The sequence below is a fragment of the Leptopilina heterotoma genome, unplaced genomic scaffold, assembly GCF_015476425.1.
Source record: "Leptopilina heterotoma isolate Lh14 unplaced genomic scaffold, ASM1547642v1 Lhet_190, whole genome shotgun sequence".
Classification (NCBI taxonomy): domain Eukaryota; kingdom Metazoa; phylum Arthropoda; class Insecta; order Hymenoptera; family Figitidae; genus Leptopilina; species Leptopilina heterotoma.
Genome location: NW_025110909.1, coordinates 1,588,993 through 1,605,369, shown reverse-complemented (window position 1 = coordinate 1,605,369; position 16,377 = coordinate 1,588,993). Strand labels below are relative to the sequence as shown.

The 16,377-nt window shown below is 31.4% G+C and overlaps 1 protein-coding gene across 8 annotated transcripts in view; it reads right to left on the bottom strand.

Annotated features, from left to right (window-relative positions):
- Window positions 1-16,377, bottom strand: part of LOC122500710 (sorting nexin-17) — a 379,406-nt gene that overhangs the window by 161,156 nt on the left and 201,873 nt on the right. For 3 of the 8 annotated variants that reach the window (XM_043609772.1, XM_043609774.1, XM_043609775.1), the window contains 2 exons: window positions 10,632-10,966; window positions 9,205-10,568 (listed from right to left, as the gene is read on the bottom strand). The exons of the other annotated variants lie outside the window; for them this stretch is intronic. In XM_043609772.1, coding sequence (XP_043465707.1) covers window positions 9,582-10,568; window positions 10,632-10,955 — 1,311 coding nt within the window. In that variant the 5' untranslated portion in view covers window positions 10,956-10,966 and the 3' untranslated portion in view covers window positions 9,205-9,581. Of the gene's footprint in view, window positions 1-9,204; window positions 10,569-10,631; window positions 10,967-16,377 lie in introns of those variants that run through there. 8 annotated transcript variants of the gene reach the window in all.

Here is a 16,377-nt window from a genome sequence, read left to right as displayed (position 1 = left end):
AAATCGACATCACTATAAGGCTTCCTTTATGAGGAAGCAAAACAATTTTAATTATTCTTTTTTTAAAGTTAACATTTAATTTAAAAAAAATTTCATGCAGAACATAATAATCAAATAAAATAAAGTTATAATGGTAAATAAAATTTATGTATTGAGGGGCTGATAGCAAAAATGGTTTAAAATAATAACGGGAGCAAAAGTAGAATAAGTGACTTAGAAGCAAAAACAGATTAAAATGATTGTGTAATTTCTTGATAAATTAATTATAATAATTACAAAATATTAATTCAAATAAAATAAGTTTCTTTATTATTGACAATATTTTTTAAGCATTAATATAATTAATTTATCAAGAAATTACATAATCATTTTCACCCGTTTTTGCTCTCAAGTCACTTATTGTACTTTTGCTTCCATTATTATTATTATAAACCATTTTTACTATCAGCCCCTCTATTGTTCGTCATTTTTCGTTCGGTATTTTCAAAGTTAAAAAATATAATAGAATTATAAATAAAATAAAATATAAAATAATGATAAAAATATAATAGAAATAAAGGATTGTGTTAGAAAATAATGTAGATAGTGACGCTTTAAACAGGAAAGTGGACCGACAAAGCAATTTTAAACGTACTATCTACCACATAGTGCACTTTTCATGTATTCTCCATAATTTTTGGATAAAAAATGTGCACTATCTACAGTTTTATTAATAAATAATTAAAATTAATAAATTTTTTTGCACCAATGAAAATAGCGGAACTAAAAAATGGCTTCATCATGATGTTGTGGATGAAATTTTGCAAGTTATGTCTCAGGAAATTATTTTGAAAATACTTTCAAAAATTAGAAGTACAGAGTACGCCATCATTGGGGATGAACCATCAGATGCATCGCGTAAAGAGCAATTTTCTTTTTCTATAAGAACTGTTTCCAAAGTCTTGATAATCGAGGAGGATTTTTTAGGATTTTACGAAATTCATGATACGAAATCGGCCACTCTCTATAAAGTTATAAAAGATATTTTGATTAATTTCGAATTAGATATTACTCGTTTACGTGGACAGTGCTGCGATGGAGCGGCAAATATGGCTGGTATTTATCTGGTCTTCAGAAGCGTATACGAGAAGTTGAACCAACAGCTTTATACATTCATTGCCTACCTCATAAAGTCAACTTAATTGTCCAAGATGCCAACAAGGTGGTTGCTGCGCATCAAATCGGCAAAAAGGATGCACAACAAAACTGTATACAATGCTTGTCTAGAATTTTTTGAAGAAAAGCGTGACGATCGTGAATCACATTCACATGTATCTTCTTAAGCTACTGGGAATAAAAATAAATATAAAAAAAATAAATCCATGGACACTTTCGAGTTCTACTTTTTTCTCACTATCATTATTTTAATTTTAGAGAGAGTTGAGGTTTTAAACGCTGAGCTCCAAAAGTGTAAGCTTAGTATCAACGAAGCGCATGAAAAAATTCGAATTGTGACACCTAGAAAGACTTAGAATTTCTGGATTTGATGAGGCTTGGAAGATAGCTGTTGAAGGTTCATTTGCACTCGATCTACCTGAACCAGAAATTCCTTGTCAACGCAAGAAATCCACACGGATTGATTCTAATGCGAACAATGCACACACTTATTCTACTCCAAAAGACTATTATCAAAAAAAATTTTCGAGTTGATCGATCAAGTTACTTTGTCGATGAAAAATAGATTTGAGTGTGAAACTTCGAAACTATTAGAAGAATTTGAAGGTTATGCAACTGGGAAAAATTCGAATTTGACTGCAATTACATCAGTTTATACGAAAGATTTCGACTCTGAACGCTTATCTCTGCATTGTCAGATGTTTCTTGATCAAATTACTTCTAAGAATGTAAAAATCGAGTCATTACAAAACGCTGTAAGTTACTCAAAAATGAATCGAAACCTAGCAGATTTAATACCAGAGTACGTGATATTTATAAAACTTGTCTTAACTATACCAGCTTCGTCATGTACTGCTGAGAGATCGTTCTCCGCAATGCGAAGATTAAAAATCATTTAAGAGAACTTTAATGAAAGCAAAAAGGTTAAATCACGTTACTGTATTGCACGTGCACTCGGATTTGGTGGATGAATTACTTCAAAATAATGATAGTCGAGTAAATATCATAAATAAATTTATTTGCTGTAATCAGTTAAGAAGAAGTACATTTGCTCTTTTATAAGAAGAAACAATGTACGATGTGCAATGTGCATAATTGTTTTTTCGTTTAGGGCATAGACAACTCCACACCTGGGAAAAAATCTTTCCGCCGGTCCTGGTGTGTACCAGGAACATCTTTATCATCTAGATTAATACTTGCAAATTCATTTTCTTTAGGACCACGCATAGGCAGTTCATTTCGCATAAAAACTCATCGAAAATATGAAATTTTTAGTAAATCTAAATCTGTTAGCGCACAGTGAGATAGCTTTACTTCAAGTTTTTTGACTTGCAACCTTATCCTACTTTGTCGGGTTTTAGATGAAGGCCTAGTCCTGCTTTATATGGTTTTAGAAAGAGACCTTTTCCTAAGGCAATAGATTCCATTGTTTCATTATGTCGCTTACATTCCTCTAGTTGACGTTTGGCAGAATTTACAGCTTTTGCTATGCCAGCTGCTCCCCCTGCTAGAGCTCCTGTTGCACTTAAACCCGCAAACAAAGGAATAAGAAAAGGTTATATTCGTCCCACTTTAGAAGGTATCGGTAAAACTCGAGGTTTATTAATTTTTCTTTTGCCACCAACATTTTTAACTGCCAAACGTGCACCCTTAAGTGCTGACTTAATAGTAGACTGTGCATTTTTATCTAATTTCATAGATTTTTTCGCTGCGGTTACAATCTTCCTCAACGTTGACTTTTTATTTTCTCTCTTTTTCTTCATATTTTCTTTTGACTTGATTCCCATGCCCAATTCTGATTTGACCTTCATTGCATTTGTTATTGCGTAAGCTGCAGCTCTTTCACTATAATTTGCGTCAAGAGCAAACACACGTTGCCAAGCTTTATCAGCAAGTACTCTATCAGCTGCGTTTCTCGCTTCTACACTTTCCCTATTTTTTGAATAAAAAATATCTCACTGTTTACAAGCAGCGTCAAGAGGGTTGATTCCTGGATCACCTCGTGCTAATCTCTTTGCTAATTTTGTTCCTGGACCACAGCATTGATAGCCAGATATATGAAGTTCGAAAGGTAATTTGTTGATAATTCTATTCAAGACACCTCTACCTCGTCTTACTCTTTTCGAAGTTTTCTTTAAACTAATTTGTTTTTTATTTACACCCATATTTATATTCTTTTCGGTAAGAAAACTTTTTCAAGACTAAAGTGGAAATCTATATAACCAATGTATTTATAGTTTTTTGTCAGTTGACTACAAACAGTCCACAGCTTTAATTATCTAACAAAAAATTATGACATTAACAGTCAATTAAGACAGTAATAGTCAATTATCTCAGTTGCCTCCGACAGTAGGACCTAACGTAGACCTTGCTCAAAGCATGAAAGAGTTAACTATCGACACAAAATCGCAAACCTCTTCCAAGAAACTAGACCTAGCAGCATGAAGGAGTTAACTATAGACACAAAATCGCAAACCTCTCCTAAGAAACTAGACCTAGCAATCAAATGCTGTAAATTACCATGGACCTCATTATTATATTTGCATGCAAACGTTACAATCGTCTACAATGAACTGACATTGAAACTATAAAAAACCTTGTATTTATAGTTTTAACCTCAGTTATCGTAAGAATCGAGTTTAAAGCACAATCGATTAAATTGCCAGTCTACAATTTTAATAATCTTGTTCAAGATTGTAATAAGAAAACAGAAAATCGTCATGGTAATTTATTGCCAAATAGTGTGCGAGCAATATTTTGTGGACCGTCAAATTGTGAAAAGACAAATGCTTTACTTGCTCTTTTAATACAACCCAATGGATTAAGATTTGAAAATGTTTATGTGTACTCAAAATCGTTACATCAACCAAAATACAAATTTTCAGAAAACATTTTGCAACCAGTAGAGGGTGTTGGCTTTTAATGAACATGTGGATGTTGTAGAATCAAATAATGCGTTACCAAACTCAATATTTATATTCGATGACGTAGCATGTGAAAAACAAGATAATATTAAGGCCATTTTTGCTATGGGAAGACACAAAGCTGTGGATTGCTTTTATTTATGTCAAACATATGCGCGCATTCCAAATCATTTAATACGTGACAATGTTAATTTACTAGTTTTATTCAAACAAGATGAAATGAATCTTAGACATATTTATGATGATCATGTAAATACTGATATGACATTTATGGAATTTAAAAATCTTTGCAACTCTTGTTGGAAAAATAAACATGATTTTTAGTGATTGATAAAGATCGTGATATTAATAAAGGTAGATAAAGAAAATATTTTGATTGTTTTATAAAATTAGAGAAATGATATTCTTTATAAACTGTTTCATTCAAGACATTGGTCTATCAACATGTCTTCTACACGCTTGAAACATTTGCGAAAGCAAAAAGATATTCTTGGTCAAATTGCGAAAGCCAGTGATGCTATTCGACGAAAGCATAGACTGATGAAATTGGGCGAGCAAGAAATTGAACAGACTTTAAATAATACTTTTAAACCTATAGTGACACTAATTCAGAAATTAGTTGACGACATTGAAATTGTCAAACAAATTCGACCAGTAAAAATTGAAAGAAAGGGAGACCTTCCCTTAGAGTTTGAAGAAGATCAAGAAGTTAAGGAAGAGAATGATTCATTTTTAAGATATGACATCATTTGCAACAGCTGCTGATGATGACGATAACGGTGATGATTATGATGATGATGATGGAGATGGAGATAAATCAGAGAAAGATGGTGCTATTTTATATCTTCAAATGTTGGATGAAAAAGAAAAGATTCTTAAATTATCTAAAGGGCAATTAATGATTGGTAATTCAGGAATAAATTTTTAACAAAATAATATTAGTAAGATCTTATTTTGTTTTTTAAAAAAATCCATTCATATAATTTTGTAATTATTTATTTTAACCAAAAGATGTAAATGCTCAAAATGAAAATAATTTGTTGTTAAATGTATTTAAAAAAGTTGTAGTAAACAGGCAATGTAATAAGAAATTTAAAGTTGGAGATAGAGTACGTATAAGTAAAGTTAAACATGTTTTTGAGAAAGCTTATACGCCAAATTAGACTACAGAAATATTTACTATGGGAGCATTCACACATGATGTCACGCAATTTTTGGAGACTTTTGACCTCCCCCCCACATTGTGTATTTCACATCATTTGTGAACGCTCTCTATAAAATACTAATCCAATATCATATATCCTGAAGGATTATCAGGAAAATCCAATAAGTGGATGTTTTTACGAGCAAGAACTTTCTAAAGTTTAATATCCAAATGTATATATTGTTAGTTAGGTTTTGATAATTCTCATAACAGTTGGATAAACGAGTCTGAATTATAATGTATTTGAGAAAGGTTTAAAATAAATTAAATTGTATGCATTTTTGTATTTATTTATCCTCTCTTTACAATGATTAACAATATTAAAGTCCGTATTCCGTTTGCATATATATATTCTGTCTGTTCGCTTTTAGTATGTCTGTTCGCCGTTAGAGGGAGCAAAACGCCCCCCGCTGCGAGGGCTACTTGGAATTGAGTCCCGAGCAACCTTCACAGCGGGGGTCGCTTGGACCCTCAAACCCTCATTAGGAAAATAAAATATAAATTTTTTAAATTGTAACATTTTTTATTTTTCATTAACATATTTAAATTCCTTACTTTCTCACGATTTTATACATATGTTGTTTACCAAAAAAATGTTAAAATTTAAAGATTAAGTTAAATATTTATTTAATAATAGGTATGGATTTTGGTAGAGTTAACTTCATTCTATGTATCTGGAAAAATAATAAATTTTTTTAATTTTAACATTTTTGGTAAACAACATATGTATAGAATCGTAAGAAAGTAAGGAATTTAAATATGTTAATGAAAAATAAAAAATGTTACTTTTTAAAAAATTTGTATTTTTATAGAAAAAGTCATTAACAGTTTTCCTTAATGAGGGTTTAAGGGTTTGAGCGATTTCCGCTGTGAGGGTTGCTCAGGACTCAGTTTTGACTTGGTGTGCCGTATGGTGGGGGAAGGCTTCTTTCCCTCACGGGACTAACTTGGACATCACTCCTTGTATGTAGTGTAGAGAGTTAACAATCGTGCTTCGTGAGTGGTATATTCATTTTTTGAATATATCACATTACTATTCGATATAATTTTTTTTATTTTGGATAACATTAGATATTTTCTTTTCTTTTTTTTGTATAATTTCTCTACAATTTGTAGAGAGTTAATTAAAGTGTTTCGTGAGAGGTATAGTTATATTTTTTTAAATATTATATTATCATTTGATATAGTTTTTTTTGATTTTGAATTTAAAGGATAAAGAAATTGACATTTTTTTTCTGTTTTGAATAAAATTTGATATTTTGTCTGTTTTAAATAACATTTGATTTTTTTTATTTAAAAGATAAGAAAAGAAATATTGGATAAAATTGAAATTTGGATATTGAATGAAATAAAAGATAAAAAAAGAAATATTGGATAAAATTGAAATTTGGATATTGAATGAAATAAAAGATAAGAAAAGAAATATTGGATAAAATTGAAATTTGGATATTGAATGAAATAAAAGATAAGAAAAGAAATATTGGATAAAATTGAAATTTGGATATTGAATGAAATAAAAGATAAGAAAAGAAATATTGGATAAAATTGAAATTTGGATATTGGATGAAATTGGAATTTAAAGTATTTAAAATGGATTAAAGAGAAATATATATATTGGATGAAATTGGAATGTGATGCATTTAAAATGGATTAAAGAGAAATATATATATTGGATGAAATTGGAATTTGATGCATTTAAAATGGATTAAAGAGAAATATATTGAATGAAATTGGAATTTGACGTATTTAAAATAGAATAAAGAGAATATATTGGATAAAATTGGAATTTGACGAATTTGAAATAAATTAAATAAAATATATTGGATAATATTGAATTTAGGCTTATTGGATATGTAAATTGGATGAATTTGGAATTTGACGAATTTGAAATATATTAAACAGAATATATATTGGATAAAATTGAATTTAGGGCTTATTGGATATGTATATTGAATAAAATTGGAATTTGACATATTGAAAATGAATTAAATAGAATATTGGTTGTTGAATTCAAAAGCATTGTTTTATGGGTTAAATATGATTTGATTGGTTAAATATTGATATGTTGGTTAAATAATTAAATATTGGATAAAATTGGAATGTGGCTTATTTGAAATGGAGTTAAATACACTTTATTAGTTGAAATCTTGAATATTATTTTATGAGTTAAATATTGGTTGGTTTGTATTATTGATATAGGAGACAATGATTTTGTAAGAATTGATGAAATTGTGATGTAGAAAATATAAATTGGGAAAACGTAATTATTATTATCAAAACCCACAAATTGAAATTAAAATTAGATTAAGAAGAAAATATTGATTAAAAAATGTCGAGAATAAAAGGCCATGTTAATTTAAGTGCTAGAGAATATAAAGAAATACTTAATAATAAAAAAATGTTAAGTGATAATCATATTTATGAATTTGGAAAAATTTTGGAAAGAGAATCAAAAAGAGGGGTCATTGGATTTGTACGTATTATGATGGAGTAAGAATTTATATTCCTTGATAAATTTTACATCCGTTTTCATTTATTTTGTTGTAATAAATTTTACGAGGCCTTATGCGGTTTAAACAATTTTATTTATTTTGACGACGTTTCGATACATTGAGTATCCTCTTCAGGTCAAATAATTGAAAATAAAAAACAAACAGTCGTTCCGTCATTTCATCGAAAAAAGAAAAGAAAACAGAAACACCTCATAAAGAGGGTTTCCATTAATTTATTATTATTATTATATTTTTTTTCGATGAAATGACTGAACGACTGTTTGTTTTTTATTTTCAATTATTTGACCTGAAGAGGATACTCAATGTATCGAAACGTCGTCAAAATGAATAAAATTGTTTACACCGTATAAGGCCTCGTAAAATTTATTACAACAAGAATTTATATTTTTGATGGTCTTAATGAAAAATGTCTGAATGGAGATCAGTTGAATTATTTAAGTAGATTATATCCTTTTAAGCCACCAGTAGTTTTTGTTACTGTTGATCAACAACCAATGGGTAGTGTTGAATGCGGAGTATATGCAATAGCATTTGCAACATCATTATTTTTTAATGTTATGCCAAACACTGTTAATTACGAAAGCATAAATAACAAAATGAGGCAGCATTTAAAAAATGTTTTAAGATAATCGTCTATGTCAGTTTTCAGAGATGAGAAGATCGAATATGAGACATTCGATTGTAGAGTGTGATTAGAAGCGTCTTTTGAAATATGAAAAAACAAATTCTTATAATTTTTTGAAGACACACCCTTGGAATAATGTAAATAATAATAAAATTGTAACAATGGAGCAGTCAAAGAATAAGTGTTCTTTGAATAAAAAAAATTATAATAATTTTAATTCAATTAGTAATAATGATAATAGAGGCTGTATAATTGAGTACTCCAGAAGTAAATTAACAATATTAAAGTCCGTATTCCGTTTGCATATATATATATAGGGGAGGATGGGGCAAGGATAGTTAGGTAAGACCTTTTCGGCTCTAGCGGCCAAACCTGAATATGTATCTGAAAACCAAAAGTATTTTTGGAAAGCCTGGTTATTTGGCTATAATTTTGTAATACATTATTTTGCTGTAGACCGAAATCCCTACGAGATACGAATCAAAATGTAAAAAAAAATTTTTTAACTATCCTTGCCCCGGTACCGGGGCAAGGATAGTTAGAACGATTTGAATGCTAAAAATGATTAAAAAAGTCGATAAATTTTCGTTTTCCTTAGTTTATTAGATTGAAAATATTCAATATATTAATCTGGACTGTTAACAATATTCCTTGGATATTTTATTAATTTTATTAATTGCTTTAGAATTCGTCTGAACTGGAATCTAAATTTTGAACAATTTTCTTCGGTCGACCACGACCGCGCTTTGATGGCGTAGGCCGTGTACTGCATCCAGGTTCGTCGAGCGCAAGTCCCTGAGCACGTCCTCGACCACGTCCCCGACCCTGACCACGAGTAGCTTTCTTATTGGCAGCTGCCAACTGTTCATTTCGCAATGATGCCATTGACTCGTTACTAGTCAAAATCGATGTGACACGACGTTTTCGCCCGCGCCGTGTTTTCCGTGGCGCTGCTACTGGAAATGGCAATACTGACTCTATCGTAGAGTCCAAATCTACTTCATAATTCTGGTTTTCATCTATTACCTCAATTTGTGATAAAGGTTCTTCATTCTGCTCTTCTGCAATTGCATTATCAATGTCAACTTGAGCAACTACATCTGGTTCTGCACTGATTTCTTCTGGTAATGGACGGTCAGTCACACTGGCTGGCATGAAGTCTAGGTCTGTGAATTTTTGTCGTTGAAAGGGTAGATTCCAGTACATTCAAAGCCTGCCTGGATGTTTGACGGTGTGACAGACACTTTGTATGGTTCGTTCAATAAAAATGGAATGTCTGCAATAGTGATCGTTCTACCACGATGGTTTCTCATCCACGCATCAAATGAGCGATTAACAGCTGATTTAAAAGGACCGAATACGCTACGATCGAGTGGCTGTAATTTGTGTGTACAGTGTGGCGGGAATGATACGAGATGAATGCCATGCTCGACACAATAATCCAATGCTTGAATCGATAAATGCGACTCATGATTATCGAGCAATAATAATTTTGGTTGGTCTTTCGATGCACCAATACAGGATTGAAAATGTTGCAAAAACATCAAAAAACTGTCAGCATTCATCCATCCAGATATATTTGCCGTGCCAGTTGAACCAGGTGATGCTCCATCTAAAAACCGCGGCTGAAATCGAACACGCGGAAAAATAAAGAATGGCGGAATCGACGATCCAGTTGCAGATACTGCAAGTGCAATTGTAACTAGTTGACCTCTTTCTGCAGACGTCAATTTGCCAACTTGTTTCACACCACGTTGAGCAATTACACGTTCTGGTCTTTGAACGGTGGTAACACCAGATTCATCCATATTCCAAATGTGTTGAGGCAAAACTTTCAATTCGTCCATAACTACAGCTAAATTTCCGTAAAACATTGAAACGTTGTGTCGGTTGAAACTCGTCGCTCTTGCCAGGCTGGTTGCTTGAGGTTTTCGGAGAGATAAATCTGAATGGCGTTTCATAAAACCAATTAACCAATCTGCGCCGGCAATTTTATTATCCTCCCAACTTTTTGGCATCGAAAGGTTCAATCTTTTAGCAAAGCTAAACGCAAGACAACGAACATCTCTTGTTGACAATCCGTAAAACATAGCACTTGACTTGAGCAAATATTTCATCAAAGCCGTTTCTTGTTCGTTGCTGAAGACCTAAAAAAATAATGAAACCACGAAATGCATTTGGAACGAAAATAAATACACCGAAATACCAACCTTATAAGAATTCTCCTTGGAGCAATTGATGTTACTTCGCAAAATTTGATAGTTAACCTTAAAATCATCCGCGGCTTTTCTTATTCCCGTTCCCTTTTTAACTGATGTAATCGCTTCTTTTAATTGATTTTCATTCACAGTCTTATGTAGTTTTTCTTTTTTCGTCTCATCCAAACGATTTACATGAGTTCTTAAAGTCTCGAAATTTAAATTGAAATCCTTCGCTGTTTTCGAAATGGAATTTCCATTTTTCACAGCTCTTATCGCTTCTGTCAAAATTTCATTGTCAATAGGCTTAGTTTTTCCCTGATAATTACGAACCATTATGTATCAATCTAAAAAAGACAATAAAAAATTCGTTTATAATTTATAATCGCATTAGCACGGTCGTTCCGTGCCGCCTAACCTCTAACTATCCTTGCCCCGTGAGGTCATTTTTCAGTTTTCACTAAATATCGTTAAACAAAGTAAATGAATTTGAAAATAAACACGATATTCGTGTTCAGCAGGAAATTCCACTATGGGAAACACTTACATAAATAAATATTTGAAAGCTTTAATATAAAAAACAGTTCGATAAACAGCACGTTTATATTTTAACAAAACATATGTTTCATACAAATGAACTCGTAACTTCTGTAGATCGTGGCAGATTGAGGTACAATTTCTCCTGACATCAAGTGGTGTCAAGACGCAAACATATGCTGAATGGCGCGTTTTTTGAACAAGCTGTTTAAGCACTAGAGCCACTAACTATCCTTGCCCCATCCTCCCCTATATATATATATATATTGTCTGTTCGCATTTAGTTTGTCTGTTCGCCGTTAGAAGGGACATAGAGCCCCCCGCTGCGAGGGCTACTTGGAATTGAGTCCCGAGCAACCTTCATAGCGGGGGTCGCTCGGACCCTTAAACCCTCATTAAGGAAAACTGCTAATGACTTTTCTATTAATAATGAAAAATATAAATTTTTAAATAGTAACATTTTTAACTTTTAAATTAACATATTTTAATTCCTTACTTTTCACGATTTTATACATATGTTGTTTACCAAAAAAATGTTAAAATTTAAAGATTAAGTTAAATGGTATTTGCTTCAAATACTGCAAATATTGGGTCAAATAGCATTAAACTGATTTAGATAAAACCTATGTGAAACAGTAAATATTTATTTAATAATAGGTATATGGTTTTTGGTAGAGTTAACTTCATTCTATGTATCTGGAAAAAATAATTAATTTTTTTAATTTCAACTTTTTTTTGGTAAACAACATATGTATAGAATCGTGAGAAAGTAAGGAATTTAAATATGTTAATGAAAAATAAACAATGTTACTATTTAAAAAAATTATATTTTATAGAAAAAGTCATTAACAGTTTTACTTAATGAGGGTTTAAGGGTCCGAGCGATCTCCGCTGTGAGGGTTGCTCGGGACTCAGTTTCAACTTGGTGTGCCGTATGGTGGGGGAAGGCTACTTCCCCTCACGGGACTAACTGGGACATCTCTCCTTGTATGTACACTGAAAGAATTTTTGGGAGGCTGCTGACTTTTAATGTCCGAAATTAGTGCCCCTTGCTTAGGGCTCGCAGCTCACCTCAAAAACGCGAGCATCTACTCCCGAAAGGTGATCTGCTGCCCCTGAGGAGTTGCTGCTTACCTTTCGGGAGTAGATTCTCGCCTTTTTGAGGTTAACTGAGAGCTTGAGGCAGCGAGCTCTAGCGGCACTAATGTAAAGCATGCAGCCTCCCAAAAATTCTTTCAGTGTAGTGTAGAAAGATAACGATAGTGCTTCGTGAGTGGTATATTTATTTTTTGAATGTATCACATTACTATTTGATATAGTTTTTTTTATTTTGGATAGCAATATTTTTTAATTTGAATTATTCCATTTATTTGACCTATGTAATGCAAATTTGGTAAAAATATCTAAGTAATAGATAATAGACAAATAAAATATTTAATTGAATCAAACAATGTTTTCCATTTTTATTATTAATATTGATAATAATAGTTTAATATACCGACAGATTAGCTCAGTCGGATAGATGCCTCGCTTGGCGGTCGTTTTAAGAACCAAGGGTAAGTACCCTTGGTTCGCGCCCTTTTGGCTTAATATTTTTCCGGCACGTGAGACAATCTGAGCGGGAGGTTTGACGTCGAGGTATAATGATGTGCACCGTCGATTATTGTCCGGTACACACCATTAGAACTCGACTGTCGATAAACCGGTTGTACTCAGGAGAGGTTTTCTACAGTTTCCCTCTCCACTGTCGAGAAAACCCATTAGAAGGGTGATCCAGGCAAATGCGAGTACTCCTAATTTTTAAGTCGCTCTGTAGGCGCAAAAATTTAGTATTAAGTAAAATTTAAGAAATTTTTGTAACAAATGTTCTACGGTTGTAAAAACACTTGTATAGCCAAGATTGTAGGCTTAAGACGGGTATATAAACCCCACGATGGTCAGGGTTTTAATTTAATTTTCTACAATTTGAACTGTATAAAATATTTTTTGAATTGTATGTTGAATAAAAGTAGGGGTGGATAGGGCAAGAATAGTTAGGTAAGACCTTTTCGGATCATGTTATAAAAAATCAGTAAATTTTCGTTTTCTCTATTTTATTGGATTTAGACTATTTAATATTGATATTTGAAAGTAATAACAATATGTTCTGAACATTTTCTAAATTTTAATATTGAATAAAAATTCGTCTGAACTAGAACCTGAAAGTTAACCAATTTTCTTCAGACGACCACCAATTTATTGGTCAATAAGCTTCATTTTTCCGTATATGTGACCTGGTCTATGAAAAGAGACCTTACGTGTCAAAAAATCATTTTTTACTTTTTTGTTGATTCGGATAGGGTTTGAAATGCTCTTTAAGATGGTGAAAACCAAAAAATCATAAGTTGATTAGTAGTTTTTAAAAAAAATTTTAAAGTTAAAAAAAAACAAGAGTAAAAATACGAAAAAACTGATTTTTTTTATTATACAAATTAAAATAACGAAGACGATAATCTTTTTATTATTTAGAAAAGTTGACAGTTTCTTTGACAACTGTCAACAGTTAAAATTCAAATTTGTTATCATATTCGTAATCAGCGAAAAAAACCCTTACAAACATGTGTCACTTATTTATACTTATTGTTGCAAGTTAGAAAACTTAGATTATTTTTTCTATGTTTGGGGAGTTTGTTATTAATTTATATAAACAATTAGTAAAAAAAATTTCATTACTTGTATGTTATTTATTTAGATACTGTGATTCACGGTGAAGAAAATAAGCCTAAATTGATTAAAAAATATTAATATTTAAAAAAGTTACAAGGGTTTTTCTAAGTTAAACTTTAACTGCTGTTTTCTCGAAAACTTGTTTTCGCACGTAAGGTCCCTTTTCACTGTCCAGGTCACATATAATTACGCACCATTGTGTATATCAACATAAAAAGAACAAATTAAACATTTTTTTATAATTTCCAGTCGCATTAGCAGGATTTTTCCGTGCCAAACTAGCTCTAACTATTCTTGACCCATGGGGGAGTACGGAACCCATATTTCAATTTTTTCTAAATTTTGTGAAAGAACGTGAATTTAATTGAAAATAAATACGATATTCATGTTCAGCAAGAATATAATAAAGCGTGATTAAGATTACGTTGACATTTTAGAAAAATAGGTGTTTTATAAAAATAAACTCCTAACTTCGTAAATGGTGGCAGATTGACTTCTAATTTTTACTATCATCTGTTAGGGGTCGTCCATAAGCCACGTAGCCCCATTTTTTGGGAATGTTGACATTCCCCCCGTAGTACGCTATTACATGTAGGGGAGAGTGGGGCAAGACGGGATACTTAAGGTTTAAAGCGCAAAAAAACGAAAATTATCGAATATATACTTTATTATTATTTTTAATTATCATTTTTGGAAATCAGTCTTTCGTAAAAAAGGCGTACAAAGGCTATCTGTTTCTTAAAAAAGCTTATAATTAATAATATTGAAAAAATTGCAAATATCCCCATCTTGCCCCACCGGCGGGTAAGATGGGGTACTAACAAAAAACAACCTATTTCTGTCGACAAATTTTACAAGTAAAAGTTGCATCTTCATCTTCATGCATAACTGCAGTGAGCCCATTGGCCGCAGACAAAAAAAGCAGGCCAGCCTTCATTTGAGTCTAAATAATAACCATTACAATAGAGACAAGGTGTATTTTCCACTTTACCATCGCTAATTGATGATTTAACCTGACAAGCTTTTTTCTTTTTGGTCACTCTTATTTTATTCAGTCTTGATTTTAGTAGTTTTCTTAACTTCTCTTATTTCTCTTTTTTTTGCTTAATTTGTGAACCCCGTCTTGCCCCACTCTCCCCTACCCCATCTTGCCCGCACCTACGAAATTTAATAATACGATTAATTACTGCAATTTACGATTCAACAAAGAAAAAAAACATATGCCATATGCTTCTTCTGTAACCCTTGACAGTTAGAAAAAAATTTATACAGTTCATTAACTGTTATTATTAAATAATAAACGCCTCCTAAAAAAAGTGAAAAAATGACAAGAAAATCGTCGAAAACAGTTTTTTTAGTAAAACAGATAAAAGATTTGTTCTCATGGCTTTTAGGTTTTATAAACAAGAAACTATCGTCTCGGTGCAGTATTGTGTAAAATATAATCGCGATTGGTTAATTCGTTTGTTAAATAGGGCCGGTACCCCGTCTTACCCGCTACCCCGTCTTGCCCCACTCTCCCCTATTAGCGCCATTTTTTCCCTTTGTCGTAGTCAATTGCTTGACCCCCCTCCCCTTCAAGAGGTTACATGGTTTATGAATGGCCCCTTAGTGTTAAGACACGAAAATATCATGAATGTTTTAACGTTTAACATATTTCTTAGAATTGTTAAAATTTCGACATCCATTCTTACATTTGTGGAACGCTATCAGATTTAATTTTCTAAATATTATTAAAAAAAAGAATGAAATTAGTGTGAAAAATACTTAATTGAAGTATTATTGTTTCTGTTTGACGATAACTGTTACTATTTAGAAATATGATACAAACCTTTTTAAAAAAACGGTTTATGAGAAATAGTATTCAATATTATGATTTGTTTATTTTATGAAGTAGACAGAAAATTTTTCAATAATTGTTAAGTAATTACTATATAAGACTATGTAAAAATTATGCATAATTTGTTAATTTTTTTTAAATGATATTGAATGCATTTGGTACTATTAATTAAAATTATTGCAAAATTTATTTATTTTCTTACATTATTTTTAAGATAATCAGGGTTCTTATGTTATGGCAGTTGCGCCCAGCAAGTACTTACGCGCGTTTACGTGCGTTTGTTTTAGCTAGTTTACCATTTATACATTGAATATTTGACACTTGATGAATAGCTTCATTTGATATTTGTTAGCAGTGAAATGTAACAAGTTCCAGCAATAATGTCTCTAAATTTGAAACATTTGTTTTTCTTATAATTTTTTGAAGTATTCTGCTGTAATGTTTTTTAATAAATTCCATAGCATGTTTTGTAGACTTAACTTTATTTTTAAAGAATAACTCTGCAATAGACTTTAAAATTATGTCTTTACTATACTGCATATTGAATTTTGACAGTTCTACATATTTTTGTTCAATACAAGGAATAAGTTTATTAAAAATTGAAAATGAGGTTTCACTAAATGTAAATGACTTATCTAAACGCTCAATTGATATTAAACGATATGTAACACTAAA